This window comes from Amblyomma mixtum, chromosome 3 (genome assembly GCF_055824585.1).
Source record: "Amblyomma mixtum isolate Tamu chromosome 3, ASM5582458v1, whole genome shotgun sequence".
Lineage (NCBI taxonomy): Eukaryota > Metazoa > Arthropoda > Arachnida > Ixodida > Ixodidae > Amblyomma > Amblyomma mixtum.
Genome location: NC_143014.1, coordinates 37,439,980 through 37,455,384, shown reverse-complemented (window position 1 = coordinate 37,455,384; position 15,405 = coordinate 37,439,980). Strand labels below are relative to the sequence as shown.

At 44.2% G+C, this 15,405-nt stretch overlaps 2 protein-coding genes across 12 annotated transcripts in view; one reads left to right on the top strand and one right to left on the bottom strand.

The window, feature by feature from the left end:
• Positions 1–13,293, bottom strand: part of LOC149349677 (uncharacterized protein T19C3.4-like) — a 35,942-nt gene extending 22,649 nt beyond the window's left edge. Inside the window, exons 1-5 of one of the 2 annotated variants that reach the window (XM_089578744.1) lie at positions 13,100–13,293; positions 11,185–11,257; positions 11,042–11,121; positions 8,740–8,860; positions 8,432–8,545 (exon numbers count right to left, since the gene is read on the bottom strand). In XM_089578744.1, coding sequence (XP_089434870.1) covers positions 8,432–8,545; positions 8,740–8,860; positions 11,042–11,121; positions 11,185–11,257; positions 13,100–13,131 — 420 coding nt within the window. In that variant the 5' untranslated portion in view covers positions 13,132–13,293. Of the gene's footprint in view, positions 1–8,431; positions 8,546–8,739; positions 8,861–11,041; positions 11,122–11,184; positions 11,258–11,421; positions 13,043–13,099 lie in introns of those variants that run through there. The other variant, XM_089578745.1, reaches the window with a different exon arrangement.
• Positions 13,294–13,452: 159 nt separating this feature from the next.
• LOC149349674 (uncharacterized) overlaps positions 13,453–15,405 on the top strand; it is a 289,088-nt gene continuing 287,135 nt past the window's right edge. For 8 of the 10 annotated variants that reach the window (XM_089578732.1, XM_089578726.1, XM_089578724.1 and 5 more), the window contains exon 1: positions 13,454–13,754. In XM_089578732.1, coding sequence (XP_089434858.1) covers positions 13,599–13,754 — 156 coding nt within the window. In that variant the 5' untranslated portion in view covers positions 13,454–13,598. Of the gene's footprint in view, positions 13,755–15,405 lie in introns of all 10 variants that reach the window. The other 2 variants (XM_089578727.1, XM_089578725.1) reach the window with 1 other exon arrangement.

The following is a 15,405-nucleotide window of genomic DNA, read 5'->3' as shown; positions in this document are numbered from 1 at the left end:
AGCGGTAAAAGGGTAAGCAGAGGAATCCAGTCTCGCTGCAGAACAGATATTCGGATTTAACTGAGGACTATGACCTTAATGTTCAAGCAATGAACGATAACCTCACAGCTATCATTACAAAGTGTGAAGTAAAAGTAGGTGGTAGGATGGTTCAACAGGATACCGGCAATCTTTCTCAGGAGACGACAGATCGAAAAGAGAAAACGAAAAGGGTTCAACTTAAATTGAGGACAACACAACGAGCTATGGAAACTAAAATGAAAGGTGTAACGTTCAGAGACACGAAGAGGGCAAAGTGGGTCAGAGAACAAACGGGGGTTAATGACATCCTAGTCAAAACCAAGAGGAAGAAATGGGCGTGGGAAGGTGAAGGCAAGATAATGGACTAGATTCCAAGAGAAGAAAAGCGTAGCAAGGGGTGACAGAAAGTTAGGTGTGTGGATGAGATTAAGAAGTTTGCACAGACAGGGTGGCCACAACTGGCACAGGACAGGATTAATTGGAGAGATATGGCACAGCCCTTTGCCCTGCAATGGGCGTAGTCAGGCTGATGATGATGTAACTTCTGTAGAAGCTGCATAGCTTTCTTTTTTGTCCCCTATGGTTGCACCTGGGTAGATGGTAATAAGTGATTACTCCCTTATTTTAGATTTACTCCACCTTCAGAGACTCCCTTAAATACAATGGGCTCACATTGTTACCACATCAGAGATGTTCATGAATTCATTCTCACCATGCCATCTGCTAGCTGTTCAGGCTACTTAGTTTGTAGAGCAACTGTCTGAATATGCAGTGGCCCCAGCTTCAATCCCCATATTAAACTAAAAAGTTTTTGTTAAAGCTGTACAGCTTTCCTTCGCTGCTCTCTTCTCAACCTGTTGTTCCAGAAATGTTCATCCAGAGTAATAACTAAAATTGGTTAAACGCATCATCCATCAAATAATAAGTGCTTCATGATGGAGTTCCCTCCGCTCTCAACAAACAGTAAGTACAAGCGGCAACCTTCAAGATATTTTAGAGCACATGCCCATGACAGGAGTTTTGCAAAACAAGTAAATTTTCAACATCACCGCATGCTTATATTTCTAACTGAAAGATAATCTCTTAACCATGAAAAATAAATAAAATGAAAAGATACATGTTTCTCCTGACAAAGGACAGCGAGATGAGCCAGAATGGCTATTAGCTTTTATCCCACTGTCAGCCAGTCTGCCACATCAGGCTTTTGATAAGAAACTTTGTATTAGTTGTTTCACCTGCCCTTGGACAAGAATTGAAATCAGCCAAGCACTTGTTCTGCCACTGGCAGTCAAAATAATGCATCAAGTGCATAATGCAAAGATATAAGCACCTAACTTGTCACACTGTAGTGTAGCAAACAAAGGCAGCCAAAGGCGATATGCTATGCAGCTAGGTAAAAAAAATACGTCAATAATCATATTTCTTAGGGGTCTATGAATGGAGGGCTCTGCAATCAACACACACGCAGCTAGTGGTAAAAGCTGCAGCCTATGAGTCAACACGCAACAAAGTGTACAGAAACCCTACAACAGCTGCTATGTTAATGTTAAAATAAAGAAGCAAAACAAGTAAATAAAGGCAACAAACAAAAACAGTTATGGTAACCAGTAAAAATCGGCATTTATTGAAAAGGTAAAAAAGTGAGTGGCAAGAGTGTAAGAATAGGTTGGCACAAGCACAAATGAAAAAGCCCAAAAATCAGTGACGCTTGTCACGACTGCGGTTAGATTCGTTAGCAGAAGAAGCTGGCAAAGGCTCGCTTGGCTCTGCCTGGGGAAGTGCCTCCACGCCCTGAATTGAGATCACAGGAAAGAAATAAATAAATAAGAAATTCCTCCTTGGTCCTGCAGCTGCTTTGTTAACGGCTGGGGCATCCAGACAATCCAAAGAGGGTACACAAACCGAAACCAAGGGAGGCTGGAAACATTGTGGACTAATAAACCAAACACATGCCTTTGGAAGCACCAATAAAACATGCTACTTAACATGCCCATCCCACCGAACCCTCATCTTGCAGTGCATAAAGCTGCTTACAGCACGCAAGCATGCACGAATACATATGTACAAATACACATGCTACAGCACGCCTTAAAAATTTTGCCATCACAGAAAAAAAGGTTGAGTAAGGGCAAAAATGAAGAAGCAAATAAGATAGTCAACTTTATCAGCATCTCCAGGCAGTGCCATCAATGTAACAGAAAAGGTATTACGGTTCAGCATTATCCATGTTAATACAGACCATTTTGTTCATTTTGACCTCAGCTTTTTCTATACCCTTGCCACACGGATAAACTATCAACTCAAAGGTGAATTGAGCGCTGTTCTACGGGTGACTCCGAGTGCAGTGCAGTGCAGTGCAGTGCAGTGCAGTACAGTGCAGTGCAGTGCGGAACTCTATAGAGATCACAAGGGACCTCAAGCAGCTGCTGCGTGCACTCTTGGAAATGGAGCACTTGCAGTAACACGTTGGGGAATAAAATCAGAACAGTTTTATCTCTGAAAAATATGGAACTTCAAAATACAACTTATTTTACACAAAAAAGACTCAGGTTGGGCTACATAACACAGCAACAAGTATAACACCATCACTGCAAAACCACGGGTACAAAAACAACCAACACCAGCTTCCTCAGAAGTGCATGAATGCTATACAGCTTGTCCAAGACAACGAAATTAATTTCAAGAATGGTCAGTAATATTATAGTGAATAAGCATATTGTACTTAACCATCTCGGATTAAACCTGTAGGCTGGTTGCTTGCATGCCTGCAAGGTTATTAATGGTAGTGACGATGGCACCACAACACCTTGATATGAGAGGATGAAATCTCTCGACAGCAACCGAGTCTCCCGCGTAGCAGGCGCACAACTGCTTTGTGTTCGATAGCGATCGAGAATCTCGAAGCCTCTCAACTGATTAAAATGCCCGTGTGACAGGGGTATTATTGCTTAGAAATGCTGCAGTGAGCGACACTAATATAAAATAATAAATAAATCGACCTTGTAAAACAGCAACTAGAAGAGGAAGAGCTTACGTCCTAAATTTCGCTACCACCGGGTAGTGTGGCATAAGTTATCATACTTCTCAATGTGCACAAGACAACTAACAGAAAAAAAAAAAAAACGCCAAGTGCTCCGGAAGCTTTCCCCTTATAAAATTAGTGAAATGGGTTACTGGGCCAGTTGGTGCATATTTCTGGGTGAAAACTTATTGCAACATCAGACAAGCACAAGGAGCACCGCGTCATGTGAGTATTCCATGTGCTTGCCTTAAGCCACGCTAACTTATCACCCAGAAAAAAGCCCCTGCAGCCCATCAAGACACGAAAGTTGCGGAGTATATATAATTTCCAAGACACAACATTGCAAGATAGTTGTGTTAATGCCCCAGATATTATGATGCCATCGTTAAGACATTAGGGCCAACTTTGTCCAATGTTGGTCTAAACTTCATTGTCTTTTTATGCCACTGCAAACATTCATTCGGCAGCAAGATAGGTATTTACTGCCAAAAAACTTTAAGCTGAAAATGGAACATTTTTTTCCCACCACTTCAATCGAACTCACAACTCTGATGATGACAATGAGACCATTTTGGACTCTACGATAGGTGGCTGGATGTGGATAGCAATGTAGTCTAGCCTCAGAGACGTGAATTAAAAAAATTAAAAAAAACACTGACATTATCCCACTGTTATTGTGAAAATGGCTGCTGGCAACAATACTTCCATTTCAATGTTTTGCCCTCTGTAGCTTATAAAAGCACTGTTTACAGTAAAAGTACCACATTTAATCATATAATAGAGGTACTCCTGGCTTTTGCTGTCAAAAATGCTACTTTTCCCCCTTTAGGTACTAAATGCACTCCATTGTTTAGCTACACAGTCTACCAATGATGATGTGAATGCCAGAAAACACGCTTTTATGAACGGAAAAACCACTCAATAATACAAATTGCCATATGCCAAATGTCAAGATTGCTTTACGTGGCCCTACAGGAGGAAGAGCCAAAAAGAATGTTCTGCAAAGAATCAGAGAAAAAAAAAAAAAGAAGCCACACCTAGTCACAAAAGCTTTCTTAGCTCGACCTAAATTGGTAAATTGTAAATTGTTTTTTGAGGAAAGGAAAAGGCGCAGTATCTGTCTCACATATATCGGCGGACACCTGAACTACGCCGTAAGGGAAGGGAGGAAGGCAGGAGTGAAAGAAGAAAGAGAAAGAGGTGCCATAGTGGAGGCCTCCGGCAGCCGCGTTTCGCCTCCATCGAAACGCGGCTGCCGCGGTCGGGTTCGAACCCGGGTACTCCGGCTCTGTAGACGAGCGCCCTACCACTGAGCCACCACGACTGCCACACTGAGGATTGTGGCAACTTGTGGTTGGGCTCCGTGCTGAATACTACAAGTTATGCTAGAGTGATCCCGAGTTGTGCCCTCTTTGGACGAAACTGAGGGCAGCTTCGTGAGTTATATGAGTGAGTTTAAGATAAAAGTTGCTTACTACACTCTCGAGCAAGGAAACCGCATTGGAGAGTGCATTCTGATTTATGGAGGCATAAGCCTTGCTTTCCCCATTGAGCGAAAACCAGCCCGTGTGTGCGTCAGTGTGTGAGACATTCGATAGTACCCATAAAAGATAGTGTCCTCATGCAACCTGGCAGGTGGCGGTTAAATTAATGATTGGTTGCATGAGGTTGCTCAGGAAGAGCAACCTGGATCACACCACTGGCAGCACCTGCCATCCCAGGGAAGTGGCCAACCGCTTAACTACCACCTGCCAGTTAAAGTAATGACTGATCGCGAGAGGTCGCTCGGGACGCAGAACTTGGCTGGGTCGCACAAACTCAACGGTGGCACCACCTGCCATTGCAGGGCAGTGGTGCATCCCTTAACTGCTTCACCATAACTCAGGCAGTAGTATGAGGACTCCCACAGACATATGAATGTAAAGTTGAGAATGACCGCATTTGCAACCTGATGCGCACAGGTCGCAATAGGGTGGCGACTGCCTTCACGAAGTTAGCACACAGATCAGAAGGGGTGCAGCGGCGTCTACGTAGAGCAATGCAGAGGTAGAATTGCCAGCTACGTGGCATCGTGTTACATCAAGCCACAGTGTGTGGCGACTGCATTCACAGAGTGAGCGGGCAGGCTTTATGCCTTCTCACACGTAAGTAGCCTTAAGCATGACTTTTTTTTTGAAGGTGAGTTGTACAGGATAAAGTATTTATTCCATCAGCCTCTTTTTTGCTCCATTTTACCAGTTAAAACTGTTTATGAATATTTTACCCCTCGTAATGAGCACACCCCCCTGAATGTTGAGAGAGTTCTAGGGAAAAAAGTGTACTCATTACGCGAGTAAATAGAGCAACGTCTTTGTCTTTAGAATGAGGTAATAAATCTACATAGGCCAACTTCAGCCTGTCCTCAGTATCCCTTTAGCACGCAGGGTGTTTTGTGAAACACGAAGCAATGTTAAAAGATGGTATGCACTCTGCAACAATAGAACTGACGCGGTATTATTGGCACCTGTCAAACGCACCTAGAGATAGGTGTTGGTCCAATGTTTTAGGGGAATCCCCCAAGGTGGAATATATTTGTAATTACTCCCTTATCACCCAAGAGATACTTTTACTTTTCTTTAGATTATTAGTTCACATTGCCTGTTGAACTTTTTAACAAACAAAAATATGCAAACAATTTCAAATGGAAAGTGGTGAAAGCTACTGACGTACCACTGCACGAATTTCATTACCGCGATACAATCTTTTATTTGGTAGCCACTAGTGGGCATTAGCAGAAATGCAATCTGTAATTTGATTGCTAGCAGCATGCAACGCCTTTTGCCACTTTTTAATCACATTTGCTTCTTGATGCTCTTAGTGGAAGCAGATGAAATGTTTAACCAATTGATGCAGATTTGGAGTTGACATGAAAGGGCGTCAAAATTCAGACATATAAGCTCATGTGGCTTCTCACATGATTTCACCTGTGTAGTGAAACAGCACTATGTTCAAAAAATACACCAAATGTAGTGTTTACAACTGTCATGCACAACAACGGAAAAAATGAAAGGGGGATGGAGTGTGGGCAAGAGGAGAGAGACAGAATGCCAATTAGCTTATCTTCATGCGCTAAAACATTGAGACCACAGTAATAGCATAATATTTCAGTTGTACCCGATTTTTTTACATGCTCATCACCTTCCCAATTACCACCTAAAGAGTTCACTTGCCACATAGCGCTAAACAGACACGGACACAGGGAGACACACAGGACGGGCGCTAACTTACAACTGAAGTAATATACATTCGCAAAAAGAAGATATGTGCGTCAGTGCTGCCTCATTGTTTCTATCTGACAAGGAAATGCTTTTCATGTCTGCTAATCCGGAAATGGTGTTCGAAGATAACGCTGTTTGAGTGCTTCCTTATTTCAAAGGTTTTATTTACCCTTCTCTCTTAAGAAAGAGCTTATATTACCTGGTTTCATGCAATAAACTTCAGTTGCAAGTTAGCGCCCGTCCTGTGTGTCTCCCTGTGTCCGTGTCTGTTTAGCGCTATGTGGCAAGTGAACCGTCACCAACTCGCCCAAGCTTCCACTCTGGCACCTAAATGGCTTATGAAGTAATAATTATGAGAACCAAAGACTAAACATTCACAGCAATAATCCTCTTGTGTAAGAACGCAAGCCACCACAGCTTAGTTCCCTTGTTCACACGAGTCAATAAAAGGGATGACTTGGTAAGCTACATGGTTGCTTACACAAAACATTTCCCAAATTCGATGTGCATATATAATCGGCAAGGCTGCAGTTCAGAACAGAAGCCAGTTTTGAAAGCTTTCAGTTGCCATTCAAGAAAAAGAGTGAAATTTCACTGTGCATGTTAACATGCTGCCCATTTCAAGAAATATTAAAGGAAAGAAATGAAGTAAGCACAAAGACATCAGAACAACAAAAAAATGAATTAGTATCCTTTCCTGCCAGATGTCTGTGGACTGGTTTGAAAAAAAAAAAAAAAAATCAACATTACGTAATTACCTGTGCAGAAAGTGAAGGGCTGAGAATGGCTTTTTCAGACAAGAAAGCAAAAAAAAAAGTGATATCGGTGTGCTACTGTAACACAGCTAGGGCCAAGCTATGTAGAATGTAGGGATTTATCTGGCTGCCTTTTTGGATTCCTCAAGCACCCGGATCCATGCATGTCACCCACCGCCTTCCCCTCAAGTATGAGCCCGCTAATTACAAAGGATTACGCTGCTGTTATTTTAACAGTGGACTGTTTCACTGCTATAGTGAGTCTTTATTGATAGGACATCAGCATTTATTACAGGGCCATGCATCCATACACATTTTTTTTGCGTGCATGTCTGGAAGAAAAACACTAGGGAAAAACTGGAGTGGTTCCTCAACATTTACTGCACGGCAATCGGGTTCCTAGCGGATCAGATGTTTGAGAACCACAGCCATGCCCGTAATGTGTACCACTGGTTTTTTGCATTTAGTGCATACTGGAGTGCCCTGTTGGAATATCTAAATAAACTGTCAAAAACCTGTAACCCTTTATGGCATGGCGTCTAGGAATGTGCATGTTTGCAAACTTTTTTTTCACAGCGACTAGTGCTGTTTTCACAAAGTCAGTGATACCAACTTCATTTGAATTCCCAGGACAGAAAAATAGCAGGTCCACTTCATGTCTAGAAAAAAAAAACACTTTTCCAAAACAAGAAATAAAGACGGACGACCCAGGATGAGCTGCAACTTCTTTCGCATAGCGGACTGTTTTACTAAAGGGCATTGCAGATGAGTTTCATTGCAGAAACATCCTTGGATGGTAAGGAAAATAATTAAATAGGCATAAATGTGTTTTGTAGAAGAATAGGGCTGCAATTTCGTATAGGGAAGTGTGCGGTGTGCCTGAATTCCTAGAGTTTTTGAGCCATTCATGTAGCTTTTGTGAAATAGAGGATTCAAGTATAGACACAGAGTTCAAATTTTTCTCTATATAAATCATAATGCATGTAAATGCAATAATAAAAGCTATTATACGATGGATTCGGTGTTTTTATCATCCATGTTTTCCACTGAATTTATTGATATAAGCTCAATTTTATGATAAGCTTAACTGACTACAGCTAATCATTAGCTCAAATTGAACTACTCACATTACACTCAGCTAGAGCAGCACAACAGCAAGCAATGCAGCCATTGGACTCGTGCTCCTGGCCACAATAACCCACATGACATGTTTTAGAGTAACAAATAAGCAACAGCTAAGGCCAATGCCAGGGACAAGACTCCAGCCCTGCTGAATTGGGTGCGTGCTAGGTAGGCAGCCACGGAGTAATACCATGCCAAAGCCACCAATTCCCATGCCTGCGTGCTGCATGCAAGCTGCATAAGCAGCTACTTACTTTGATGGCTGTTTGGAGAACCACACTGGTGGCATAGCTGAGACCTCGGCTACCCAAAAGTAACATGGTAGAATAGCCTTGTTCTTTGGCCTTCTCAATCAGCTCATCTATTTCCTGCAAGTCAATAAATTAAAACAGAGACCAGGGCATCTTAACGGCTAATATGGTTGGAACAAGCATACCAGTTTTATTTTATTCCAATACTAGCAGCCTGGGCAGATCCTCAAAGCAGTTAACATCCAACTATAAACAGCCATATGACTACTTAGTACACAAACTCTGGGCTTGCGATGGCAAGTGAAACTCACCTGCTCACGTTGAACAAGCTGTGGATGAACAAAACGCCGGTACAAGAGGCTTGATCCTTTGGTAGCAGGTGATAGGAGCCAGAGGACAAACAATATCTTCAGCTCATAGTAAAATGGCATCCTGGGAATACAAAGAGGTAAAATGTTCATGACTATTTGATGTACAATATCACCAAATCCCTACTCCTACTGAACAATTCTTTAGTGTGAATAATAAATTGAACTGGAGTCTTAAGCTACTGACTTGTATATATACGTTCCACAAGGATATATGCATGAAGAGACACAAGCACACTAAAAGGCACTTCTGGAATATCAGTATGACGGCCTGGCCAGAATTATTTCATGAAAAGCACTACCGCTACAAGCCTACGTATGTGAGGGGCGTCTGTCTTCTTCCTTTGTACTCGTCCCTTTGTTGCACTGAATTTTCCAAGATGCATCCTCTCCAACATGCCCAACTCAGCACAAACATGCAGTACAGTTAGCATATCAGGGCTGCACCTAAGCTGTGAGAGACTGAAATGTGGCTGGAATTCAATCCTGCAACCTTGGGCTCAGCAGGTGAACATTGTCGCCCCAAAGCTACAACAACAGGCAACCAAAAGTGATGTGCGTCACGGAGGATATGCAGAGTGACTGTCGAGACTGCTTCATCACATACAGTTTTGTCCAAGCTTTGCGCTGGTTGACGAGAGTTACATACTTTGAGACATGTCCTTGATGAAGACTGCAATGTCGCAGTGCATGTGCGCTGTAACAAGATCTGCTCTCTCGTTCTACTATGGCGGTTTTATGGCCACGCTCAGTGCAACAGGCCAGCCCACTAAACAGCACTACGTTGAAAACAGAAAGCCGATTTGTTGCGAAGCAACCATTTGGATGCACAATTCACATTACCTTGCTTGCTTGGCCAAAAGGAGAATTCAAATTAAATGAAATTCATAGTTTTCCATACTTCCCATAATAAATCCTGACAATAACCATGAGCAGAACAAAAACCGGATCACACAAAATGCACTCTCTTTCCTGGAAACTGCTTCACATCATGGGCGAAAGTAACATTACAGAAGCTGTACCTGTGTTCAGTAAGCACATGTTAAAATATAGCTGCAGAAGTTGCTGTGCTAATTTTAGATGAGATGCGATAGCATTTATGGGCTCACTGCAGGACTTACAGTTTAATGAAACCAAGATGCCACTGCTAACCTCGCAACAGCTCATCGAAAACACACTTCACCCCATTACTCCTCAGTGGCAGGAGTGGTTTTCCACAGCCTTTACATTGCTTTCATGCACTGAGAGAAAACTGAAACCCAGTGCAATAGCAAGCGCTGCCACCTTGCATAGTAGCCAAAGTTGAAGCTGTTTATTTGTGCACTCTCTACCTGTCCCTTAACATGGCGGTGTAGTCTTTGAAATTTCTTGTGAAACTACAAGCAAGACCAAAGTTTGCTGACAGGTAATGTATTTTGGCCAGAAGTGTGTTGCCCCTCAAAATGAACCCTGTGCCAACCTGTCTGAAGGAGGCAATGTGGTTCTTTACCGGCCTGCCAGCAGTAAGAAAATGGACTCCAATCACCCCATTTTTACCTCCTCGAGAGCAAGTTTTCAATGAATCGCATCACTTCTGAACTTATTGACCAAATAGATATTTGCTGCAGGATATGCTTTTACAGCAATGTGCAACAAACACAAAAGCAGCAGAGGCAGTGCTAGCATCCTCCCTTTGTGTTCACCTCAGCTTTGCAACAAAAATATATTGTGTGACACATTACTTTCATTTAAACTAGCCCAAGGGCAGCTGTATGAGATGCTAGAAAGCAGAGAAAGGAGTAGCAGAATGGATATCACATTCTTTATAGCCCTACTTTCAAAGGTCCTAATGTGAAGGTAACAGTGCACTTGAACCAAATTTTTAGTAGCGAAATTCGCTACCATCAGCTGCATCATATTCACTTTAAAAGGGCCTCTCCCAGTGATCTTCATTCACTCCTGTCCAGTGCCAGCTGTGACAACTCAATCCCTCCTAGTATTAGACCTCATCACTTCACATGATTCTGAGCTGTCATCAGCTACACTTCCTGCACCTCGGTACACACTCTGGCACTCTAGTCGAACATCGGTAATCTGATCATCACATGAAGCATCCAACACAAATCATCGCCCTGACTCACTAATGAGAACAGAGTTCACTGTGAACTCTCAGCTACTTCTGTCGTGACAAGTGTGAGAACTGTTGCACCTAATACTGAACTTTGCTTTAAACCAGCTGAAGAAGTAACACAATGTGCACACTTACCAGAATGAAATAAAGATGTCAGAAAATGTCTCGATGCAAGTGAAGAGGGCAAATACTATCCAGTACATCATCCACTGAAGCTGAAAAGTATAAATAAAATCCATAAAGATCCTCAAATCACACAGGTGAAAACCTTTACTTACATGGGAGCGAACATCCTTATTCTTGACTGCCTTGTAGGATGCATAAGCCGGGTACAGGACACCAAAGAGCAAGCTGAAGAGACGATAGAAACAATGAGCCAGCACTGGGGCACAACAACAGCAAAACAGCAACAGAAGACACAATCGGCCGCGTGTCAGCTGCAAAGATGCACCAGCCAGTCGTGCAGCAACCGAAGAGTTCTGCATTTGTGATCAGGTGGGCCCAAAGTCACTCACAGAATAACACTGTAGCAGAACATGGTGGAGTATGGGGCTGACACAATCAGAAAAAGTCACAAAGGGACGCGGCACAGGGCACGACTGCGCCCGGGTGGGAAATCAGAGCTGCACATTCCCAAGCAAGGAAGAGTGCATCTCTACACAGGAGCGAGCTCCTTCTCCCAAGGCCCCAAAATAATCGTCGGCTCCAACCAAAATAAACGGACTCCCCTCCCAGCAGGAAGCGAGATTCTCTCCTCCCCCAGGCACATGCGCAGCACAAAAGCACTCCAGAGGGGGGGGTCTGTCTGACCCCTCCTGCTGACAAACGCCCTCTCTGCCATGCAGCTCACTCCATCAAACAGCTCCTGCTGAAACAATGCCCGCCTGTCAGATGGCACCGTTCGACTAAATGTGGGGCGGCTGCCAACATGTAGATGACAGGGCTCAACTCCACTCAGCTGTGTGAAATGATCATCTACACTGGCAAAACAGCATGTGTATGCCTCTCATTACGACGGCAGTTGTACGAATACACGCACGCTAACACGAGCGCGCAGGAGAGAAAGAGAGTGAGAGAGAAAAGAAACTATCCTATAAAAACCACAAGCCAAATTTTCAATACATTTAGAGACGCGCTTTGACAGTGCACTTCTAAAATAAGTTAAGAGTCAAATTCACAAAAGTCACAAAATGGACAAAATCCCAGCAGAACGCTTGCCATCCATTTACTCGGGAGTTGCCTGATTGAATATGTGAAGGCCGTAGTTGTTCCCAGATAAGCGTGATCACGAGGATGCTATGTATACCATGCAAAGCATAACGACCTAGGCTCCAGTTCATTGCCAGCATTGCAGAAATCTGTCCTGGGTATGCGGAAGGCACAAATACAGAGGTGCGCTACTGACTGCTATCAGCTGATATCATAAGGAGCAGAAAACCGAGCGGCCAAAAACGACAGCCAAACATGGAACCCGTTCAGGAGAGCGTATCTTAGGTCCATCATTTCTTCGCACAGCACGCGCAGTTAGCATTACAGAGACAAGGCCACGCCGCAAAAACTGGAACACAATGCAAACACACAATAGGAACAAACGACGGACCTCCTCTCACAAACATCTGCTGCCTGCTGACAACGACAATGACACACCGTGGACGGTCTTTGTGGCGCAGTATGCACTTGGATATCAATTGGTCAGACATAACTCGATAAGCACGCATATGAACACCATGCAAGCAGTTCTAACCTCAGGGTGTTCAGGGGATGACAGGGACAATGAACTCGATGCCACACACAAACGCAGGTGAAATAGGCGGCCGGTTCTTGCCCACTCAGAATGACGTAAGACAGTCCCACAATCGAGAAAACGGGTGATACGTTCGCTTTTTAACAGACCATCTTCATGAGATCCTAACCTTGCAATCGTATTACGAGCGTATCTTCAAGATGGGAACAAACACAACTAACCAAAATTGGCGATATCGCTGCTCAGATGGAGCAACAAAACAAGCAAGCGCTGCGCAGATGCTAGCAAAGAGACGTTTAGTGCAACACAAATTGAATACATGAGAGTAACTCCACTGATAACATAAGAAGTAACCACTGATTTTAACAAATTTATCATCGAAGTATGAGGCTTTGTGTTGGAACACATCGAACAATTTAAAAAAAGAAACGATCGCTCGCAGTACTCACATGATAACCCGGGATATGACGGTGGAGATCATTGCGTACTTATCCACGAGGTTCTGAGCGCTTGTGAGAATAAAAAGGTGTCGACGACTGCCTCAATATTTCAAAAAACAGCATCCGCAATCTTTGAACACAGCGTAGAACAGGCTACGTCAGAACATGATCCGCTGGCCCCGAGACAACGCGCCGGAGGCGACGCGCCACTTTCAAGCGCGGACGTCGCTATTGGCGGAGCCGGGAGCCTCGCGTCTTTCTATTGGGCGCCCAGCAGGCTCGCGCTCCAGTAGCGGGGCTCCTTTCAGTCACGTGGCTAACAACTGCTTTACTTTTTTTTCCTCTCTCTGAGGTCGCGCAGGCGTACTGAGACTTACGTGGCGACCTTTCAACTCCCGTATTATTCGTTCGCGTTTGGAGACGTGGTAGTGTTTTCGTCCAGTCCACGCAGTTTCTTAGTGTGCAGTCTGGGCTCCAGCAGCCAGTGGTTGGATACTTACTATGTGCAATGGCCTACAAGCATCGCGAGGAGATTGTGGGCAAACGATTTCTGTGTGTTAACAGTGCGGGCAAAGCCAAACTTTCCAAGCCACCAGATTTGGATTGGAGGGCTGGAATAATCCGTGCAGCGTCGCATAAGGATCCTAAGCATCCCGAGCTCTCTGTAAGTATCGTGAGTTTTCGTACCGCGTTTCCTGCTCACAGTGCGTGCTACGTCTTGAGTGGGGCGGCAACGGTGTGTCCTGCCGAAAGCGCGCGCACTGCAGCCATTTTTTTCATCCTGTAAGAACTTAAGAACTGAGTTCAAACCAAAACAACTGTTATTTCTTATAGTTTATTCTCTCTGTGCAGCCTCTTTCTTTAGATAGAGGCATTGGATGCGAAAAATAAATGAGAACGTGCATGCTTACTCCCGCTGTCTGTGCCAAGTTTTCGTCTGCTGCCTACACTGACTAAGCATGTTCAAAGCTATCGAATACTCGTGATTTATTTTATCGTGATCTGTTGCACTGCTAGCGTTGCTGCAGTAGCACAATGCGAGAGCGATCTGCAGCAGCGGTAGCGGTGAGTGCCCGCGATATGTTTACGTTTTCGGAAATGGCGGCAAAACGCTCCGGGACCTTAGCGCAGCGCAGTTTCCTTTTCGGATCTGAGCTGTGCTTGCCCTACTGATTCTGCTGCTGAGTTTTGTGCGTGGTTACGGGCTAGTTTTTATTGAGGCCTTGCTGACCACAGCTGATTACCGAAAGCAGATTCGGCAGTAGCAAGTTGAACCTTGTGTTGTTGGGTGGTGGTGCTGTTGGTTTCCCCGTGTTTTGGCAGGTGCATATCTGCCGATGGAACTCATGTTTAGGGGCTCCTTTGACCTCGCGAACCAGTGCAGTTGTGTTGAAGAATGTTGCGATCCTCACGCAATCAACTTGCGACTGCGTGCTTCTTGCTTCTGATACGTTCCCTCCGCATTCTTGAGAGCGCGTCCGAAAAATAGAAGAGGGGGGGAGGGGGGAAACTGTGAAGGTAACCTTTTTTATGCGTTTAGTAATTATTTTGCGTCCTCGCTTTGCTGCCGATCGAGGAGGACTCTGTGGGCGTGCATGTGGAAACTTGTGGAATGGGGTCAATTGCTCCCTTGCGAGTCTGTTGTAGGGCGAGAAGCGGTTCGTATCGGAATCTCATGTGCTGTACCGCAGCTGCTCACGTACACGAATGCGTGTGGTGCGAATGCATTCAGTGGGAAACAGGACGTACGTTTCCCGGGCTGTTTAGTCACGGACTAGCGTTCTGCAGGACGGCCTTTTGTTCACGTTATAGGACATGAGCTTGTGTCCTTTCCAGTGGCAGTCTCTTTTAACCTCTGGTGAATGTCTGTTTATGTTCGTTGTAGTAGTAGTACTAGACATTACTGACATTCAGGACTGACACCTAAAACTTGCTTAGTACTTGCTTCGTGGCTTCGCAGTGCTGCATCTAATATGGCTTCATGGCTACGCAGTGGCCGTCATCTTTACAGCCTTTCGTGGAATGTCAAGGTCCACATAGTTTTCATCTCAGCACCATTCTATCCCTCGCATCAAAACTTGATATCCTAATCGCAGTCGAGGAATGATTGGCAGGTCTGCTGTAACGAAAGTTGGGACCTTTTGCTTTGCCACTGTATCTCTGAACACTTGGGGCAACACTTGCTTTATTTTTCACTTCTTTTATCTGTGCATAAAACGTCTACCCTGCGATAGGTCATTGCCTTGTTTGGGAAACTGCAACCTTAGAAAGCATTCATTGTTATTCTCCACTTGTCTGGGTAATGCCATTCATTC